This window comes from Pan paniscus, chromosome 4, assembly GCF_029289425.2.
Source record: "Pan paniscus chromosome 4, NHGRI_mPanPan1-v2.0_pri, whole genome shotgun sequence".
NCBI classification, from domain to species: Eukaryota; Metazoa; Chordata; class Mammalia; order Primates; family Hominidae; genus Pan; species Pan paniscus.
Genome location: NC_073253.2, coordinates 166,114,049 through 166,137,608, shown reverse-complemented (window position 1 = coordinate 166,137,608; position 23,560 = coordinate 166,114,049). Strand labels below are relative to the sequence as shown.

The 23,560-nt window shown below is 36.7% G+C and overlaps 1 protein-coding gene across 5 annotated transcripts in view; it reads right to left on the bottom strand.

Annotated features, from left to right (window-relative positions):
- Positions 1-23,560, bottom strand: part of RANBP17 (RAN binding protein 17) — a 422,731-nt gene that overhangs the window by 302,664 nt on the left and 96,507 nt on the right. For all 5 annotated transcript variants that reach the window (XM_003810928.4, XM_034960953.3, XM_055112861.2 and 2 more), the window contains one exon: positions 13,548-13,683. In XM_003810928.4, the coding sequence (XP_003810976.3) occupies positions 13,548-13,683 (136 nt within the window). The remainder of the gene's footprint in view (positions 1-13,547; positions 13,684-23,560) is intronic.

Below are 23,560 nucleotides of genomic sequence, written 5' to 3'. Positions count from 1 at the left end.
GACATACCTGAGACTGGGTAATTTATGAAAGAGGTTTATGGACTTACAGTTTCACATGTCTGGGGAGGCTTCACAATCATGGCACAAGGCAAGGAGCAGCAAGTCACGTGTTACATGGATAGTGGCAGGCAAAAAAAAACCGAGAGCCTGTGCAGGAAAACTCCCCCTTTGAATAACCATCAGATCTCATGAGACTTCCTATCACAAGAACAGCAGGTGAAAGACCTGCTCCCCTCCCACAACACGTGAGAATTCAATTACCTCCCACTGGATCCCTCCCACAACACATGAGAATTCAAGATGAGATTTGGGTGGGGACACAGCCAAACCCTATCATTCCACTCCTGGCCCCTTCCAAATCTCATGTCCTTACATTTCAAAACCAATCATGCCTTCCCAACAGTCCCTCAAAGTCTTAACTCATTTCAGCATTAACTCAAAAGTCCACAGTCCATAGTCTCATCTGAGATAAGGCAAGTCCCTTCTGCCTATGAGCCTGTAAAATCAAAAGCAAGTTAGTTATTTCCTAGATAAAATGGGGGTATAGGCATTGGATAAATACAGCCATTCCAAATGGGAGACACTGGCCAAAACAAAGGGGATACAGGCCCCATGCAAGTTCGAAATCCAGCAGGGCAGTCAAATCTTAAAAGCTCCAAAATGATCTCCTTTGCCTCCATGTCTCACATCCAGGTCACGATGATACAAGAGGTGGGTTCCCATGGTCTTGGGTAGCTCCGCTCCTGTGGCTTTGCAGGGTAGACTCCCCTCTACTGCTTTCACAGGCTGGCGTTGGCTTTTCCAGGTGAACAGTGCAAGCTGTCAGTGGATCTACCATTCTGGGGTCTGGAGAACAGTGGCCCTCTTCTCACAGCTCCACTAGACGATGCCCCAGTAGGGACTCTGTGTGGGGGCTCCAACCCCACATTTCCCTTCCGCACTGCCTTAGCAGAGGTTCTCCATGAGGGCCCCGCTCCTGTAGCAAACTTCTGCCTGGACATCCAAGCATTTCTATACATCCTCTGAAATCTGGGTGGAGGTTCCCAACTATAATTCTTGACTTCTGTGCATTTGCAGGCTCAACACCACATGGAAGCTGCCAAGGCTTGGGGCTTGCACCCTCTGAAGCCGTGGCCTGAGCTCTACGTTGGCCCCTTTCAGCCACAGCTGAAGCAGCTGCGACACAGGGCACCAAGTTCCTAGGCTGCACACAGCATGGGGACCCTGGGCGCAGCTCATGAAACCATTTTTTCTTCCTAGGCCTCTGAGCCTGTGATGGAAGGGGCTCCCACAAAGGTCTCTGACATGCCCTGGGGACATTTTCTCCATTGTCTTGGGGATTAATATTCAGCTTCTCATTACTTATACAAATTTCTGCAGCCAGCTTGAATTTCTCCTCAGAAAATGAGATTTTCTTTTCTATCGCATTATCAGGCTACAAATTTTCCAAACTTTTATGCTGTTTCCCTTTTAAAACTGAATGCCTTTAACAGCAACCAAGTCACCTCTTGAATGCTTTGCTGCTTAGAAATGTCTTCCACCAGATACCCTAAATTATCTCCCTCAAGTTCAAAGTTCCACAGATCTCTAGGGTAGGGTCAAAATTCCGCCAGTTTTGTTGTTAAAACAGAGTAAGAGTCACCTTTGCTCCAGTTCCTCATCTCCATCTGAGATCACATCAGCCTGGATTTCACTGTCCATATCATTATCAGCATTTTGGTCAAAGCCAATCAATAAGTCTCTTGGAAGATCCAAACTTTCCCACATTTTCCTGTCTTCTTCTGAGCTCTCCAAACTGTTCCAACCTCTGCCTGTTACCCAGTTCCAAAGTTGCTTCCACATTTTCTGGTATCTTTTCAGCAATGTCCCACTCCCAGTACCAATTTACTTTATTAGTCCATTTTCATGCTGCTGATAAAGACATACCTGAAACTGGGCAATTTACAAAAGAAAGATGTTTACTGGACTTACAGTTCCATATGGTTGGGGAGGCCTCACAATCATGGCAGAAGGCAAGGAGCAGCAAGTCACATCTTACATGGATGGCAGCAGGCAAATTAAGATAGCTTATGCAGGAAAACTCCCCTTTATAGTAACCATCAGATTTTGTGAGAGTTAGTCACTACCATGAGAACAGCATAGGAAAGACCTGTCCCATGATTCAATTACCTCTCACTGGGTCCCTCCCACAACACATGGGTAATCAAGGTGAGATTTGGGTGGGGACACAGCCAGACCATATCATTCTCTAATTTCTTCCTTGCAAATGTATGTTTTATTCCTCTACTCTCATTATGATACAGTTGCAAGGGGATAGGAGGGTAAATGTGAAATTTTAATTTGCTATATTTAACTAGAGTTCTTATAATTATTTCTTTTGCAAATTAAATATTTCAAATACAGAGAAAGGCATAAAATTTAATAAACACCCATGCACACCCACCATGCAGACTAAGAAAATATTACAGATATGGCTGAACTATGCCTTTTGTTCTAATCCATTCCTCTTCTCAACCAGAGATAACCATTATCCTGAATTTAGTGTTTACTAATCCCATGCACATATTATTTTTACCATAGGTAGAATTCATGAGCATACAATTTTCTTAACATATTTGACATAGGAGTGTCATTTGTGTCCTTGTATGACTTTTTTTCATACCATATTGTGGATGGTTTTATAGAGTTACCCAAAAATAAATGTAGTTTTAGATCATTCATTTTCACTGTTATACATAATCCCACTGTGTAACAATACCATAATTCATCCATTCTTCTACTGATAGGCAAGTTTCCACTTTTTTACACAATTACACACCAGGCTTCCGTGAATAATCTTTTGTAAAAAAAAATTGAGGCATAATATGAAGTGCACAAATCATAATATGAGCTCAGTGTGTCTTTATATATGTATACACTCATTTAAGCCCCATCAAAATAAAACATTTCAAGGTCCCCAGAAGGCTCCCTTAGTTCACTTTCCCAGTCAAAATATTCTCCCTACCCAAAGGTAACCACCATTCTGACTTCCATCACCATAAATTAGTTTTGACTGTTATAGAAATTGGTAAGTGGAATAATAAAATATGTACACTTTTGATCTTTTTCATTCTTCACCATAGCTGAAGTGATTATTGTAAAATCATCATAAATTCATCCAAATTTTTGCATGTAGTTTTTCTTTTTTTAAATCGTTGTATAGTATTACAGTGTATGAGTATACACTAATTTATTTATCCATTTGACTGCTGACAGACACTTGGGTTGTTTCCAGTTCTTGGATATTATAAATAAAGTTGCTATAAATATTCTTGTACACTGCATTTGGCAAACATATAAATTCATTTCTTCTGGGTAAATAAGAGTAGAGCTGATGAGTCATAAGGTAGACTATATCCAGCTTTAGTACATCGCCAAATAGTTTTCCAAAATGATTTTATTAATTTACACTGCCACCAGCAACAAATGTTATCATGTGTTCCACTCCATCATCAAGGTTTGGTTTTATCAGTTTTTAAAATTTTTAGCCATTTTGTCAGATGAGCAGTGATATTTCACTTAGGTATTAATTAGTATTTCTCTGATGATGACTAATGATACTGAACCCTTTTTATATGCATATTGGCCATTTAGATACCTTTCTTCAGTGCTTGTTGAAATCTTCTGCCCATTTTAAAAGTGGGTTTTTTGGTCTGTTTTTTGGTAACAAGTTGACATATTCACCTACTATATAATTCACACACTTAACGTGCACAATTCAATGTTTTTTTCTATGGATATGTGCAGCCATCACCACAATCAATTTCAGAATATTTCAACACCACAAAGGTATTTCATACCTTTTGTCCATGACTACCCAATCTCCAATAACCCCAGCCCTAGGCACCCAATAATCTACTTTCTATTTCTATAGATTTGCCTATTCCAGACATTTCAAACCACTGGAATCATGTGGTATTTGTTTTTTTTTTTTGTGGCTGGCTTATTTGACTTAGCGTAATGTTTTCAATTATCATACTTGTTGCGGCATCTATCAGTACTTCATTCCTTTTTATGGCTGAATAACATTCCACTTGGGGAAATACCAAATTTTATCTATCCATTCATCAGCTAATAGACATGCAAATTTTTTTCCACTTTGTGGCTATTGGAAATAATGCTTCTGTGAACATGTGTGCAAATGTTTATGTAGAGTGTAGTTTCCATTTTCTTGGATATATACATAAGAGTAGAAATACTGAATCATGGTAACTCTATGTTTAACCTTTTGAAGAACTGCCAGACTGTTTTTCAAATTGGTTGCAATATTTTACGTTCCTTGCAACAGTGTATGAAGATTCCTATTTCTCCACATTCTCACTCACAATTGTTATTATCTGTCTTTTTTTTAATCATATTCATCCTAGTGAGTGTAAAGTGGTATCTATTTCTGGCACTGACATGAATTTCTATGATAAATAATGATGCTGAAGATCTTTCCATGTCCTTGTTGGCCATTCATAGATTTTCTTTGGAGAAATGTCTGTTTAGATCTTTTGCCCATTTAAAAAACTGGGTTATTTATCTTTTTATTATTGAGTTATAAGAATTCTTTATAGATTCTAGATGCGAGACCTTTATGAAATATATGATATGCAAATATCTTCTCCCATTTTTGTAGGTTGCGCTTTCAATTTCTTGATGATGTCCTCTGAAGTACAAAAGTTTTTAAATGATGAAGTCCAATGTATCTTTTTCTTTAGCTGCTTGAGCTTTTGATGTCATAGCTAAGAAACCATTGTCCAAAGTCATAAAGACTTACTTCTATGTTTTAAGCATTTTATATTTTTCTCACATTTAGATCTGATTCATTTTGAGTTAACTTTTGCATATGGTGTGAGAGAGGGGACTAACTTCATTCTTTTGAATGTGAATATCCAGTTGTACCAGTATCATTTGTTGAAAACTATTCTTCCACTACTGAGTTATGTTGATGCCCTTGTCAAAAAATCACCTGACTACAAATGTGAAGGTTTTTACCTGGACTCTCCATTCTATTTCATTCGTTTATATGTATATGCTTACCACACTGTCTTACTATAATTACTATAACTTAATATTATTGTAAGTAACAACTTATTGCTGCTTTGTAGCAAGTTTTGAAAGTAGAAAGTGTGAGTATTCCAACTTTGTTCTTGGCCAAGATTGTTTTGGCTATTCTGCGTTCTTTTAATTTCACACAAATTTAAGGATAAGCTTGTCAATTCCTGCAAAGACAACAGCTAAGATTTTGGTAGAGATTGTGTTAAACCTGTAGATCAATTTGAAGAGCACTGCTATCTTAACAATATTAAGTCTTGTAATCCATGACCATAAGATATCTTTCCAGTTATTACATCCCCTTTAATTTGTTTCAACAATGTTTTATGATTTTCAGATTATAAGTTTAACACTTCTTTTGTTAAATTTATTCCTATTTAATTCTTTCTGATTCTATTATAATGGAATGTTTTGTTTCTTTTGTTTTTGGGTTGTTTATTGCAAGTGCACAGAAATTCAGTCGAGTTTTTGTATTAATCTTATAATCCTGCAAACTTACTGATGTTATTAGTTCTAACAGTTTTTCAGTGGATCCTTAGGATTTCCTATACATAAGATCATGTCATCTGCAATTAGAGTTGTAATCCCTTTATTCCTAGATTCCTTTTTTTTTAAAATCTGGATGCCTTTTTGTTTTGTTTTGTTTTGTTTTTTGCCTATTTATCTCGCTAGAACCCCTAGTACAATATTTAATAGAAGAGAAGGGAGTAGCCATGCTTGTCTTACTCTCGATCATAAGATAAAGCACTTATAAGGTGCTGGAATCCATTTTGGTGTTTCTGTTTGTTTTTCTGTTTTTTAGCTTTTACATCTATATTAAGACCCTAGTACTATTCAAAGAACAGAGACAAAAAGAATAAAAAACAAACAGAGCTGCAGAAAAAATGCGGGAAATTCGTATGTTAAAACCTAATTTCCAATGTGATGGTTTTAAGAGAGAGGGCCTTTGGGAGAGAATTATAAGGGGGATTAGTGCCCTTATAAAAGGTGCCCTTATAAAAGTGGCAAAGAACCTAGATGAATTACTGTGTCCTACTGTTTTGTAAAAAAGAATTTGTAAGGAATGATATAGAATATTTGGTTGAATACATTTCTTTCTTTTATTTTTTGAGACGGGAGTCTCACTCTGTCACCCAGGCTGGAGCGCAGTGGCGCAATCTCGGCTCGCTGCAACCTCTGTCTCCCAGGTTCATGCAGTTCTGTCTCAGCCTCCAGAGTAGTTGAGATTACAGGCGCATGCCACCACGCCTGGCTAAATTTTGTATTTTTAGTAGAGACGGGGTTTCACCATATTGGTCAGGCTGGTCTCGAACTCCTGACCTCAGGTGATCTACCCACCTCGGCCTCCCAAAGTGCTGGGATTACAGGTGTGAGCCACCACGCCCAGCTGGCTGAATACATTTCTAAGCAAAATAATGGCTTGGTTTCCCTTGAATGTTTATAATAATAAAATGTGAGAAGAAAAATGATTTAAAGACAAAATGGTCAATCAAAAGGAAAGAGAACTTAAAGCTTTGAAAAATTATCAGCCTTTCCATATTGTAAAAAATGAGAAAGTGTGTTCAGGAGAGAATACAAAAGGTGTGCCTGGACTGGCAGGGACAAGGAAAAAATGACCCTGAAAGTGTATCACAGATCCTTGGGGCTGTCTCTCATTCTGTCTCCCAGGCCCAGAGCGCAAGGGCCTGGAAGAAAAAATGATTTCAAAGGAAGGGCCATGGGTACTCACAGGACCCTAGCACTTGCTGCCTGGCCCTGCCTTAATACTCCACTCCCCACATTCTCATGCAGTGCTCCTTGGCTGCCCCAGGTGCAGTTCCATAGGCCCAAGTGCAGCCTAGGCTAAAGTGATTACCCCTTCAGAGGGCATAGAGAGTAAACACTGGTGGCATACATGCAGTACCACTTCCTCCAGCTTGCAAAATGCTCAAGCCATGGGGGTGTGGCCCCCTCCATTTCCAAAAATAGAGCTGCCTGGAGCTTCAGGTGTACAACTCAGAGGGTTGCTGGAAGGACAGGGCCACCAGAGAAAGTCCCCACTATGACAATGCCTAGTGGAGTCATGGGGGCAGAGTCATTCATCTCTGGAACTCTAGACTAAAACAGCCACTGGCATGTGATTCCATCCTGGGAGAGCAGCAGGCACCCAACTCCAGTATATGAGAACTCTACCACCTAGAGCCTTGGGAGCCTAATCCCTACCCCAGTGTGTTCAGAAGGTAGGACATTAAGTCAAAGAAGATTATTCTGGAGCCTGAAGATTTAATGCTGCCTTATTAAGTTTTGGACCTGTTCAAGACCTGTCATTTCTTCCTTCATTCCTGCTTCTCCCTTGTGGAATGGCAAGGTCTATCCTGTGTCTGTCCCACCATTGTATTTTGGAAGCATATGATGTTATCTGATTTAACAGGCTGACAGCTAGAGCGGTAATTTGGCTCAGAATGAATCACTGTGGAGTCTCAACCACATCTCATTTAGATGATATTTACATGAGACTCTAGGCTTCAGACTTTGGAGCTGATTGTAGGATAAACTAAGACTTTGGGGACTAAACTAGAATGGAATGGCGTGTTTTGCATATGAGAAGGACATGCACTTTGTGGGGCAAATGTGAAATGCTATGGTCTGAATGTTTGTGTCCCTGACAAAATCCTATGTTGAAATCTAATTCCCAGCATGATGATATTAAGAGGTAGGGCCTTTGGAGACAATTAGGTCATGAGGGCAGAGCTCTCATGGATGAGACTAGTGTCCTCATAAGTGGTCTGAGAGAGTTTGTGTGCCCTTTCCACTATGTGAACACACAGAGAGACAGCACCAAGTATGAAAACAGAAAAGGGCTCCTACCACACACAAGATCTGCTAGCCTTGATCTTGAACTTCTCAGGCTCTCAAACTGTGAGAAACAAATGTTTGTTGTTTATGGTATTTGTTAACAGCAGCCCAGAGGACTAAGACCATGTTTACTGGCCATTGTGATTTCTTCTTCTGTGAAGTGTTTATTCATGTATTTTGGCCATTTTACTAGTAGGTAGCTTTTCTCTTATTTATTCACAGAAATTATATAACGGAATGTTGATTCTCTATAAGTTACATGTATTATGAATGTATTCCTACAGCTTTTCTTTATTACTTTGTCTATTGTGTTTTCTGATTCACAGGAGTTTTTACTTTTAATATGGGTAGAAGTTACCAACTTTTGAGTTTAGAGCTTAGCTTTTTTATGTCTTAAAAAATTCTTCCCTATCCCTAAATCATAATATTCTGCTTTTCATATTTAGAGTCTGTCTTCTACTAGAAATTGATTTTTGCATGATATGAAGTCTTAATCCAAATTTTCACATACAGATAACCAAAAATCCCAGCAGTATGTATTTAATAGTCTGTCTGGTCTTCATTTCATCATATGCTGTTTAAATGCATATATGAATCAATTTTATAATTTTTTTTCCTTACTTGTCCATGTTCCCTTTAACTAAAAACTTACAGGGGAGATGGATGATCCTATTCACTTTTGCATCCCTGGCATTAATACATAGTGGTTACTTATCAATAGTCACTGAGTAATGAACAGGAATAAACCAAAGGAAAAAAGACAGCAGCGCATATGAATCATGTCATAAAGTGGAATGAAAAGAAATGATTTCAAAGGTAGGCAAAGTTTCATCATAAGCAAGAATTCATTTTATAAGTAACGAGAAACCAATAAAAAAATTTAAGCAGAAAAATTGCACAGGAAAAATTTTTCTGAAAGACTGGCAAAACTTAAAAGTCTGACAAAAGCACATATAATGACAATAGAAACAGACACCTACCCTGGCTGGGGGAGAGGAAATAAGCTGTTATAACACTTAGGAAGGCAACCTAACAAGAATTCATTTTATAAGTAACGAGAAACCAATAAAAAAATTTAAGCAGAAAAATTGCACAGGAAAAATTTTTCTGAAAGACTGGCAAAACTTAAAAGTCTGACAAAAGCACATATAATGACAATAGAAACAGACACCTACCCTGGCTGGGGGAGAGGAAATAAGCTGTTATAACACTTAGGAAGGCAACCTAATAATATCTAGTAAAGCTTAAGATATGTACATTTTACAGCCCAGCAATTCTACTATTTATCTTCACAAAACTCTTACATATGCATGAGGATGCAGACATGAGAATATTTACTGCAGTATTGTTTGTAAAAATTGAAAATCTGGAAACAATCTAACATATCAATAATAAAATGAATGTATAATGGCATAGTGATACACTCTAATACCACTCAATAATTAAAATAATTAGAACTATATGTGTCATTATGAATAAATCTCAAAAATGGTAATAAAAAAAGATGAATTCTGGTCAGATGCGGTGGCTCATGCCTGTAATTGCAACACTTAGGGAGGCTAAGGTGGGCGGATCACCTGAGGTCAGGAGTTCGAAACCAGCCTGGCCAACATGGTGAAACCTCGTCTCTACTAAAAATACAAAAAAATTAGCCAGGCGCGGTGGTGCATGCCTGTAATCCCAGCTACTTGGGAGGCTGAGGCAGGAAAATCACTTGAACCTGGGAGGCGGAGGTTGCAGTGAGTCAAGATGGCGCCATTGCACTCCAGCCTGGACAGCAAGAGCGAAACTCCACCTCAAAAAAAAAAAAAAAAAAAAAAATCCTAAAGATCCAAACTGCATAATACTTTTATATAAAGTTAACAGTGCTGTGTTTTGTTTATATATACACAGAAATGTAGAAAAAGTACAAAATCATGGATGAGAATAATACTAAATTTAGGACAGTGGTTACTGTGGGGCAAGAAGCTAGAGAAGTGAAATCAGAGCAGCAACAGGATTATTGATGTTTAACTCAAAAATATACAGATCTGAAGCAAATATAGCAAAGCATTAAGACTTGACAAAACTGAATGATGGGCATATGAGTGTTCATTACATTATTCTTTGGTTTTCTAATAAAAAATACTCCAGTGGCAGTATGGAAAATAGAGTGGAGTGGGGAGAAGCAAAATGGAAACAAAGAGGGCAAGTAGAATACTTTTGAAATTCCATAGGAAATAACAAGCAGTGAAAGTGAGGCTAAAAAGAAAGGGGCAGAAGAAAGGAGTACACCTGAGAGATACTCCAAAAGTAAAATTCACAGGATTAGGTGACAGATTGGATACAAGAGGTACAAAAGGGAAATTCAATGTCATTCTTCTTTAAAATATGGGAAGTAGGAAGAGAGAGTTCTAAAAGATAGTGAGTTCCTTTTTGGAAATAAGTTTCAAGGGCCCATTCAACATCCCAGTGGAAAGATCCAATAGAAAGGAGGCAATATACCAAAGTGGTCAGCAGCTCAGGCTCTGCAGTCAGGTGCCTAGGGTTCAAATCCAGGTTGAACCACTTAAACACATTGGTTAACCCCTCTAAACCTCAATTTCCATGTCTACAGAAAGGAAGGATTTTAACAAAATCGCTATTTTCATAGCATTTTTGTGACAATGAAATTATATAATGCCTTTCAAGTTCTGAGCAAAGTATTTGACACAGACTTGTTGCTCAATAAATGCCTATGGCTACTATTTACAACATTCTTTCTCACATATAGGACTTCTATCACATACATCACTTAGGACACTTTAGTAATTCCACCTTGGTTCCTGAAGAACTTACTTCTCTAAATTATATTCTGTTGTCTATACAGGCTTTTATAAAATGTTCAAGATGCTTAATATTACACCTTATTTATAACTGCTGAATAATTTCACTCAAGTCAGCATCGTTTTCCAACTCAAGAATATATCCTTTATTACCTGAAAGTATTATACATGAGATCTAGGCCGAATTCCTATAGAATTCTATTAAATACACACATTCAACAGTAAGTTGAAAGCATACAAACAATACATACATGCCAGGCTCTTTCAGATAACAATAAACAAGGCAGAAATAGTACTAACCAAAATTATAGTCTATTCACTAACAAGTAATTACAAAGCAGTGTAATAAATATTAAAACAGGGAACAAATGGGTGCTACAGAACACAGACAAAACGAACACTCTCAGAATTTGAGAGTTAAAAAGGGGATACTAAAGGATGGGGTCTCTGATGACAATAAGTAGTTGGCAGAATAAGGCAGAGAAGTAAAAGATGGATTTTAAAAAAAATAGTGTCTTAACCCATTCATGCCTGAGGTTGGAATTTTTAAAATTTTTGCAATCAGACCTTGACGATGACCTTAAGCAGTAGGATACAAATAACTCCCACATGCGTAGCGTTCCAATAATGGAACACTAGGCATAATTAAGCAGGGGAAACATTTTCTTCTAATACCTGGAATTAACAGAGAGCACAGACTGCTGAAGAACCTGAAATAAGTTTACCACATATAAAGTATGCAGTGCAAGTATGGTGTACTGAAGTATGAAGCTGGTGACATATGCCGAAAAGAGATTGGGAAGAACCTTGAAGTCATACTCTACATGATACAATTAAATGAGACCGCTCAAAAGTGCTTAGCACAGTTCCTGGTACAAAATAAGCACGCATTAATTGTTAAACATTCATTTGCTATTATCTAGTATTCTCCCACTTTTTGCCACAATTTGGAATCGGACAATACACCCACCAAGAAATATGTTCCACTCACTCTTCCTTACATAGTTGGTTGCTAAAAAAATTGTATATATAGTACTTACGAAATGTCTTAGAGAGTCTGTTCTTTGATTAGTAAAATGAGGACATTAATACCAACCTTGCAAGCCTACTGTAAGGAATAAAGCTAGCATGAAGAGTACCTAGGAGAGTGACGGGACACATAATTAAGGACTTCTGAAAATGATTTCTATTAAGACAGATTGGCAGGTAAGTCAGAGAAACCAAAAAGTAGGAAGATTTAGTTTCACTCTGGGGTTATGCAATAGAAATGCCTTAGAAATTTTGTCACCTTAGGACTAACTTCCTTTAATAGGGTAAGATACACACACCAACAATGTTAAAGTTACAATAAAGGAGCCAATACCATTCTGATGATGTGTTTACTTTTTCCTAAAGTGCAAGCTTTTTCAAAAACGAAAAACTAATCTGTAATTCGCTTTTTTTCACAATTACCTTACATTAAAAGTTTTGAAACAAAATCCGAAATCCCATAGCCCTAAAACAACTAGTCTCATTTTACATATTTCCTTCCAGGTGCCTCCAAAACAATACTTAGAAGGATTTTCTACTCCATACTATACTGTTTTGATTTAAGACCTACACCAAATGGATATTGCATTAGCAATATTTTGAGAGTAACCCTTTTGCAAAAGCAAAGATACTCTCTGGACATATTAAACAAGAAAATTTATCATCATTTGATTTATATTCAATCTTCAAGTATCACATCTGGGATTATTAAAAAGGCACCCTGTTATATAAATTTTACAGTATGTAATTATTGTCTGATTCTAAGTTGTCTTACGGACAACCTAAAACATTTATTTCTAGCTACTCTTTTTCTTCCAAATGGTCTCATTTGGTGGCAGCTAAATTCTAAGAGAATTTTATTGATATTAATCCTAAATGATAATATCATAATATATTTGAGAAAGAAATTATAAAATGGCACCATTTCCTTAAAAAAGTAAAGAATATTTTACCTGAAATAAACTAAAGGATAATCTTAAAATCAAACAAAAAATTTTTTCACACTACTACGCAATTATTATTATCAGAAAATCCTAAGTAAACTGAAGGTTACATTTCCTAAGATAAAACAGCTAAAATGAGTATAAAAAGTTTATTTTAGAATTTTCAAATAAAAAATCCTACAACATCACTAAAACAAACTAAGTTCAAACGAAATGAGAATATCCTTAGAATTTCTTATGGCGAAGATTTTACTCAGTGTCAGTAGCTAATGCTACTAAATATCTGCTTAGGGTTCACATAAATGCCCTTAATAATCTTTCATTATACTTTAAGATCAAGTCATCTTAACTTGCTGATGCTAAACATTCAATTATCATACTATGAGTATTCCTAACATTAAGGTTATATGCAGTCTCTTAAGGACACATCTAATTTTCCTAGTCCTCATTATTTAATCATGTACAAATGCCAAGAAATTAGTGAAATTTACTAGAAGCCACATAAATAAATAAGTGTCCAAAAAACCCTGGAACTACTAAAAAAGCAAATCTTATGCTTTCAGTCTTGAAATACAATAAGGCAAAATTGATTAGTGTTTAAAATAATCTGAACTGTTTAATGACCATCCACGTAAAACATATTCATTACCTCTCTGCCACTCAATCTTTAAAGAAAATGGTAAACTAGGTATAAAACAAGCAACTTAATTTTACATTGCACTTCAACACCAATTCATCAATTGATTAATCAATTACACATCTTATGTAGAAATTTCCCAAATATATCATTCAGTTATATATGTACATCTTTCTTCATCTCCAATAACATGTTTTAAACTCTCTAGTAGAAACCTACCTTTGAGGTTCTTTGAAGTTGATCACCAACATATGTTTTACGAAACTGATCCAAGAACCACAGAATTGCAAGCTCTATTTTCTCATTAGAACATCGAGGCAATCCGGTATCCATTAAAGATATAAGCTGAAAAACTCTTCATGAAGGGAAAATTAAAAAAAACCTTCAGTACAAAACCTTAGAGAAACAACATTAAAACATTTACCATAAATGTAATATAACATATAATCACTGTAAAAAGTGGGAAAATAAAAAAAAATAAAGAAAATATTTTTTGAATCATCTGAAATCCTACTACTGAGAGATATTACGACTTGGTCTAATTCATTCTAGCCTTTTTTTCCTAAGACATACACATACATGCATATAGATGCAAAACTCTGTATGTATATACAGATATTATTTTACTAAAAACTGATAAAATAAATGCATGGCATACACATAAAAAACCCTATACTATAGTAAAAATTTACTATAAATTTTTAGTAAAAGAAGAATGATATTAAGTATGTAGTCTTGTATTTCACCTTTTTACTTAATCTTGTATTTCTAAATAATTAAATATTTTGAGGTCATGACTCAAAGTTCAAAAAAAATCAAGAGGTACATCTATCAAAAGTTATATCCTGCCCTTAATGAATAATAAAATTTTACCTTAAATAAACTACAAGGTGATCTTTACAAAATCAAATATTCCTAACAGCAGTTAAACTATTATTAAGAGAAAATCACAACTTTTCTATTATTATTCAAAACTATTATTATTAGAAAATTATAAATGAACTGAAGATTATGTTAAATTTCCTACAGAAAAAGCTTAATTCAATATAATGAAAAACTTAGTGCAGAACCTCAAAAAAATCCTTCAATATTATCTATTTTCATTAAAATTTTCTGGTGGATGACCGCCAAGTACCTTGTGCTAACAAAATGAATATAATATAATAATTTTTTGAGACAGAAGTAGAGGTTGTTGAGGAAGCAGTATCCTTTTCTAATTTGCACAAAGGAAGCTCTGTCTAGGCCTGACCCACCCAGTTTCTTCCATATATGCACACATGAACATATATACACACATTATTAATAGTTTATACGTCCTTCCAGAGAATGTTTTATGTATGTACAGGCAAATATGACTACAGATTCTCCTCCCAACCCTTCTGAACACATAGAACATATTACCCACATGGTTCTAAGCTTAGCTTTTTCCATTGAACAATGAATCTTAGAGCTCTTTACACATCAGACATAAGGAGGTTCCTCATTATCTTCTGAAGCTGCTTAACATTCCATTATATGAGCATGGAATGTTCTTCCATTTCTTTGTATCCTCTTTTATTTCATTGAGCAGTGGTTTGTAGTTCTCCTTGAAGAGGTCCTTCACGTCCCTTGTAAGTTGGATTCCTAGGTATTTTATTCTCTTTGAAGCAATTGTGAATGGGAGTTCACTCATGATTTGGATCTCTGTTTGTCTGTTATTGGTGTGTAAGAATGCTTGTGATTTTTGTACATTGATTTTGTATCCTGAGACTTTGCTGAAGTTGCTTATCAGCTTAAGGAGATTTTGGACTGAGACAATGGGGTTTTCTAGATATACAATCATGTCATCTGCAAACAGGGACAATTTGACTTCCTCTTTTCCTAACTGAATACCCTTTATTTCCTTCTCCTGCCTAATTGCCCTGGCCAGAACTTCCAACACTATGTTGAATAGGAGTGGTGAGAGAGGGCATCCCTGTCTTGTGCCAGTTTTCAAAGGGAATGCTTCCAGTTTTTGCCCATTCAGTATGATATTGGCTGTGGGTTTGTCATAGATAGCTCTTATTATTTTGAGATACATCCCATCAATACCTAATTTATTGAGAGTTTTTAGCTTGAAGGGTTGTTGAATCTTGTCAAAGGCCTTTTCTGCATCTATTGAGATTATCATGTGGTTTTTGTCTTTGGTTCTGTTTATATGCTGGATTACATTTATTGATTTGCATATATTGAACCAGTCTTGCATTCCAGGGATGAAGCCCACTTGATCATGGTGGATAAGCTTTTTGATGTGCTGCTGGATTCGGTTTGCCAGTATTTTATTGAGGATTTTTGCATCAATGTTCATCAAGGATATTGGTCTAAAATTCTCTTTTTTGGTTGTGTCTCTGCCCAGCTTTGGTATCAGGATGATGCTGGCCTCATAAAATGAGTTAGAGAGGATTCCCTCTTTTTCTACTGATTGGAATAGTTTCAGAAGGAATGGTACCAGTTCCTCCTTGTACCTCTGGTAGAGTTCAGTTGTGAATCCATCTGGTCCTGGACTCTTTTTGGTTGGTAAGCTATTAATTATTGCCACAATTTCAGAGCCTGTTATTGGTCTATTCAGAGATAAAATGGCCATACTGCCCAAGGTAATTTATAGATTCAATGCCATCCCCATCAAGCTACCAATGACTTTCTTCACAGAATTGGAAAAAACTACTTTAAAGTTCATATGGAACCAAAAAAGAGCCTGCATTGCCAAGTCAATCCTAAGCCAAAAGAACAAAGCTGGAGGCATCATGCTACCTGACTTCAAACTATCCTACAAGGCTACAGTAACCAAAACAGCATGGTACTGGTACCAAAACAGAGATACAGACCAATGGAACAGAACAGAGCCCTCAGAAATAATGCCGCATACCTACAACTATCTGATCTTTGACAAACCTGAGAAAAACAAGAAGTGGGGAAAGGATTCCCTATTTAATAAATGGTGCTGGGAAAACTGGCTAGCCATATGTAGAAAGCTGAAACTGGATCCCTTCCTTACACCTTATACAAAAATTAATTCAAGATGGATTAAAGACTTACATGTTAGACCTAAAACCATAAAAACCCTAGAAGAAAACCTAGGCATTACCATTCAGAACATAGGCATGGGCAAGGACTTCATTTCTAAAACACCAAAAGCAATGGCAACAAAAGCAAAAATTGACAAATGGGATCTAATTAAACTAAAGAGCTTCTGCACAGCAAAAGAAACTACCATCAGAGTGAACAGGCAACCTACAAAATGGGAGAAAATTTTCGCAACCTACTCATCTGACAAAGGGCTAATATCCAGAATCTACAATGAACTCAAACAAATTTACAAGAAAAAAAAACCAACCCCATCAAAAAGTGGGCAAAGGACATGAACAGATACTTCTCAAAAGAAGACATTTATGCAGCCAAAAGACACATGAAAAAATGCTCACTATCACTGGCCATCAGAGAAATGAAAATCAAAACCACAATGAGATGCCATCTCACACCAGTTAGAATGGCAATCATTAAAAAGTCAGGAAACAACAGGTGCTGGAGAGGATGTGGAGAAATAGGAACACTTCTACACTGTTGGTGGGACTGTAAACTATTTCAACTATTGTGGAAGTCAGTGTGGCGATTCCTCAGGGATCTAGAACTAGAAATACCATTTGACCCAGCCATCCCATTACTGGGTATATACCCAAAGGACTATAAATCATGCTGTTATAAAGACACATGCACACGTATGTTTATTGTGGCACTATTCACAATAGCAAAGACTTGGAACCAACCCAAATGTCCAACAATGATAGACTGGATTAAGAAAATGTGGCACATATACACCATGGAATACTAGGCAGCCGTAAAAAATGATGAGTTCATGTCCTTTGTAGGGACATGGATGAAACTGGAAATCATCATTCTCAGTAAACTATCGCAAGGACAAAAAACCAAACACTGCATGTTCTCACTCATAGGTGGGACTTGAACAATGAGAACACATGGACACAGGAAGGGGAACATCACACTCTGGGGACTGTTGGGGGGTGGGGGGAGGGGGAAGGGATAGCATTAGGAGATACACCTAATGCTAAATGACGAGTTGATGGGTGCAGCACACCAGCATGGCACAATGTATACATATGTAACTAAGCTGCACATTGTGCACATGTACCCTAAAACTTAAAGTATAATAATAATAAAATTAACAACAACAAAAAAAATTCCATTATATGAATACACCATAATATTTTCAAACATTCCCCTATTGATGGACACTAAGGTTGTTTATAATTTTTTGCTGTTACAAAATGCTGCAATCAACAATCTTGCATATGTCATTTCACACATGTCCATCTATAACACACATTTCAAAAAGTCAAGCTACTCACTCGAACAGCATAAATTATTATAATTTTGATAGCTATTACCAAAGTGCACTCCATAAAAATTGAAATAATTTATACTCTTACCATCACTCCATAAGAGTGTCTATATACACACAGACAAGATAATTCAGGATGACAGAAAATTAGAATTTCTGGAAAGTTGAAAAACGGCATCTCGGTGTATTTTAATTTGTACACCTCTTATTTAGGTGAGGTTAAAAATTTTCCATGTCATTTTCTGTGACCCGTTTGCTCATATCCTTTCCTGATTTTTTTTCTATTTGGCTGTCTTTTAATTACTGAGTTTTACAAATTATTTATATATCAGAGGGTTGGCCCCTTTGTCTATAATTGAACTGTAAACAATTTTGTGTTTCATTTGTCTCTTGACTTTATGACGAGGGTCCCCAAACCCTGGGCTGCAGACCGGTACTAGTCCGTGGCCTGTTAGGAACCAGGCTGCACAGCAGGAGGTGGGCAATGAGCAAGCAAGCATTATCGCCTGAGCTCCGCCTCCTGTCAGATCAGCTGCAGCACTAGATTCTCACAGGAGTGCAAACCCTACTGTGAACTGTGCATGCGAGGGATCTAGGTTGTGTGCTCTTTATGACAATCTAATGCCTGGTGATCTGAGGTGGAACAGTTTCATCCTGAAACCATCCCCTGCCCCGGTCCATGGAAAAACCATCTTCCACTAAACCAGTCCCTGGGGCCTACTGCTTTATAATGTTTAATGCCATGCAGAAGTTTTTGTTATTGTTTTTCTCATGCAGAAAATTTGTTCAATTTTTTCTTTCATGGATTTTGCATAATAGCAAGGTCTTACCTGAATCAGGTATTTTTGTGATTCTTGTTTTCTACATTTACCTCTATGATACACTGAGATTCATCTTGATTATACAGTGTGAGACAAGGAGCTAACATTATTTTTTAAAGATGCCTACCCAGTTGCTTCAAAACCATTTATTTCCTGTACAGACTATCTTTTGTTCACCATTATGAAGTATTTATCATATATACTAGGATTCACTTATGCATTCAGAACACTTACTGAACCTTTTATTCTTTTCTACAATCCATCACACTGAACATATCTTGACCAATTATTTTTACCATGTTATTAAATAATTTTCCAAAGCACTGTTTTTAATGGTTGCATAAAATTAAGGCTACATCAAAATTTAATCATCTTATTTTGGATAAAAATTCATATTTCTAAGTAAAACATAACTACTTTCCCCTCCTTTACCCTCAATGACTTCTTGAAACAAAACGTCTAGGTCACAGCATACGAAAATTTTTAAAAACTTGCTATGCATTGCCAACATGTTAAGAAAAAATATTTTGACAAGTGTTTTTATAGTGATTGTTTCTTATATTTATAAATAAAGCTACTTATTTAAAAGTACCCTTTGCATACCAAATATTCTCAGTACTGCTAAGATTTATGGAGAACTTGCTGAGGAATTAGATTTAAGAATTAGATTATTATAAACAGGTTTTGAGGTTTTTTTCCTAATAGGATGTGTGATACGTTTATCTTCTAATTTTGAGATGAGGAGCAAAGCTAAATTTTAAAATCTGTGTACTGGTGAATTAGCAGATTACTGGAGTAAGTTTTAGTTAAATAAATAGATATATACATCAAATTTCATCTCTGGAGCCAAGTGATTTGTCAAGTGACTTAAATAAGGTGCATCTTGTTTTTAAATTCTTCATTGCATAGGATCTCCCTTCTCCTACTCAAGTTCTGTGTTGATTTTATGCACTTTCTCTTGTTTACTTTTATTTCCTTTTTATAGCACACATTCCCAAATTCAAAGAAGATGTGGAACAAAAATTTGTTGGGGTGCCTTTACAACTCATTTTAAGCTGGTGATCTGCATTTTCCTAAGAGGCAATGACATCCCCACCAGCAAGAGAGTAGGAATGAGTTCCCAGCAGGGTACACAATCCATTTGTCAAAGAAGTTTTAGCAGTTGTACAGGTTCAGCTGCAAGTGTAGGAAATCCAAAATAACAATGGCTTAAATAATATAGATGTTTATTTCTCTCTCAAGCAAAAATCCAGGGTAGTTCCCTAAAGCTAGTTGGTGCTCCAAGATGTATCAGGGGCTCAGGTTCCTTCCATCTTGTTACACTTGCCTCCACAAGCACTGTGGTCTGAGGTAGCTTTTTCAGCTCCACCCATTACATCTACATATATTACACATAACACGTTCATTTACACTAAGAACATAATCACTTTGCCATACCTAGCTGCAAAACAACCTAGAAAATCTGGTCTTTATTCAGAGTGGCCATTTGCTCAAGAAAACAATCAAGCACTTTATTATGGGAAGGGAAAGGAAGAAGAGATGAAAGACAATAGACAGTCTCTACCACAGTGCCCTCTGAAGATGTGCTGCCACCTCTAACAAGTGTATAAGACTAATGCCTATACATACCAATATATACACGTTAAGTATTCCTTTTGTGAAATGCTTCAGACCAGAAGTGTTTCAGATTTTTAATTTTTTTGAAATTTGGAATATCTGCATTATACTTACCATCTGAGCATCTCGAATCCAAAAATCCATAATCTGAAATGCTTCAATGAGCATTTCCTTTAAGCATGACCTTTGAGATTCATGTTGATGCTCAAACTGTTTCAGATTTTGAAGCATTTCAAATTTCAGATTTTTGGATTAGGGATGTTCAATGTGTATATAATATCCATTCCCAGTTTCAATTTATTGTCCTACATGTATTATTCGTTTATCTTAAATTATTTCTGGTAAAAAGCACAGAATAAAAAGATAAAATAATTTTTGATCCAAGTATAAGCATGCCATTTCAAACACAATGAAATGAATTTTGGATAACTGTGCTGAATTTTCCTAGGTATCCAACTAAATAAGCATTTATTCAGTCAACAAATTTGAGGGCCCACTATATGTCAGATATGTGTCAGGCATTCAAAATACAACAAAGTACAAGACCTATATATCCCCAGTCCTCTAGAAATCTATAATCTATCAAGAGGAAGATAAAAGCAGCAGCTGGAATAAAGAATGATAAGTCCTATAACAAATGCTATTTCCTAATATTCTAGGACGGAACAAGGCAAAGCCATAGAGTGTTGCGACAAAAAGGAAAGCATGTGTAGCCATCTAAAGGGGCAGGGGGCCGGGTGCAGTGGCTCACGCCTGTAATCCCAGCACTTTGGGAGCCCAAGGCAGGCAGATCCCTTGAGGTCAGGAGTTTGAGATCATCCTGGCCAACATGGTGAAACCCTGTCTTTACTAAAAATAAAAAAATTAGCCAGGTGTGGTGGCAGGAGCCTGTATCCCAGCTACTCAGCTGTATAGTGTTCAACATGGCTATAATGTAGTGAATGGCAGAAAATGAGGCTAATGGGACAGGCAGGAGCCAGATAATGAACAGCCTGATAAGCCATGTTGTTCATCTTAAAAACAATGACGTCATTGCATAGTTCAAGCCAAGCATTGACATAATCAGATCTGTACTTTAGAAAGATTACTCTGGCTGCAAAAAGGAAGCAAGAAGTCCATTTAAAAACTGTACTACTAATCCAGGTGAAAGATGATAGTAGCTAAACTGGCGGAGGAGATAGGATAGGTGGACTAACCGAGGTAACTAAAAGGTAGAACTGACAGGACTTGATGACTATATGAATGCTAGAGAGAAAAAGGGGGAAAGTTAAGGATAACTCTCACGATTCAGGCTTGGGAAACTGAGTGTATGATGAAGAGACATGTGAAGAGAGTCAGGGTTAGGTGATGGAAAAGATGAGTTTAATTTTAGTCACTGAATTAGAGGTGCATGTGGGATACAACATCCCAGTGAAACAGCCCAATAGGTGTTTAGAAGTCAGAAGACAAGAATTACTGAAACAAAATAGAATCACTGAGCAATGCTGAGGGCCTAGTTGAGGTTAAAAACAACAAGTGACAATGGGTCCTATCCACAGAAGTGTGCAATTTCTGTTACTATCACTCAACAAATTAGAGAAAACCCTAAATTCCCTCAGGGTTACGGTTTTGCTACACAGAGGAGATAAAATACAGCAGTAAGCAAAACAAAGCTTATTCCCTCCCTTACTCTAGTAGAACAAACAACATCAAGAGGTAATAAGTACTATCAAGAAAAATAAAGTGGGGTAAGGATGCTATTTTGGATAGGGAGGTCAGAGGAGCCGTCTTTGAAAAAGACATCTGAGTACAGACCTGACTGAAGTGAGGGAGAATAGTTTGCCCTTGAACAAGACAGGTTTGAACTGTGCAGGTCCACTTATACGCAAATTTTCTTGCGCCTCTGCCATCCCTGAGAAAGACCAACTTCGCCTTCTCAGCTTTTAAGCCTACCCAATGTTTAAGATGAAGAGGATAAAGACCTTTATGAAGATCCACTTAATGAACAGAAAATTTATTTTCTCTTCCTTATGGTTTTCTTAGTAACATTTTCTTTTCTCTAGCTTCCTTTGTTAGAATACAGCATAGAATACATATAACATACAAAATATGTTTTAATTGACTGTTTATGTTATCAATAAGGTTTACAGTCAGCAGTGGGCTATTAGTAGTTAAATTTGGGGGGAGTCTAAAGTTATAGGCAGATTTTCAACTGTGTGGAAGGTTGGTGCCCCTAACTCCCACATTGTTCAAGGGTCAAATGTACTATACAAACATCTGGAAGAAAGTATTCTTAGTAGAAGAAAGAGAAGTGCAAAGTCCCTAAAGTGAAAACACACTGGTAAAACTCAAAGGACAGCAAGGAGGCCAGTGTTAAATGGGAAAGGGTAGGAAATGAGGTCAGAAGTAGCACAGGATACTCTGGGCCATCACAAGGGCATTGAAATTTGTCTCAAGTGTGATAGGAAGCCACTGGAGGCTTATGGGTAGGAAAATGGGAGAAATATTATCTGATCAGAAAGCAGTTGAAGTTATTTATATAATAGCAGGGTTTGGGAGAGAGAGGAAAACTCTGAGCTAGTTATTAAAGTCTTGATAATGAGGGATGACTGGGAGATGGGTAGGTGAGAGCAATGAGAGACACAGGGTGGCACAGCTAAGTAGAATAGGTCTGAAAGAAGCTAGCACTCAATCTATTAGCACTAGTGGATTACATTTATGCCTAGTATTCCATTATTGGAACGCTAAGCATGTGGGAGTTATTTATATCTTACTGCTCAAGGTCATCGCCAAGGTCTGATAGCAAAAATTTTAAAAATTGCAACTGCATACATAAATGAGTTAACAGGATGCATGATGAATAAGACAAAATCCCTGGAGAATCTCTCAAGAGGTTTTCATTTTAGTCATGATGAATGAAACTAAAATGACTATAAATGTCTTTATTTAATTAGAATTATGTGGCCTGAGTGTAAATATATTTATTTGCTATGTTTAAAGTAGCATGTTTCAGTCATAATTATAAATCATCACAATGTTAGGAGCTTTTATGACTCTTCAACTTTTCATGCCAAAATAGCACATAAAGTTTTGGCAGGAGCTTCATGATCTTCTAATTTGGTAGTGTTCTCTGAGGAGTTGGAATGCTATTATATATAACATATAGAAAGTCACAGTACTGTAGTTCCAATTATTTGGAACATCTTCATATGAAAGTGACTTTTTTGTAATTTTACGTAAGACATCATTCTTAGTTTAGAATCTCAATATTCTAAAATGCATATTTATTTCCAGACTGTTGTGTAAGTCCTAGAATATGCCCCACCTTGAATTTGCTTGGCCCTGCTTGCACACCCACCAACCACACTATCACCTCTCACCTCACCCCTGGCTTCAGCCACTTGTCTTGTAGCCCCAGAAAAGACTCTCACAGTTTCTGC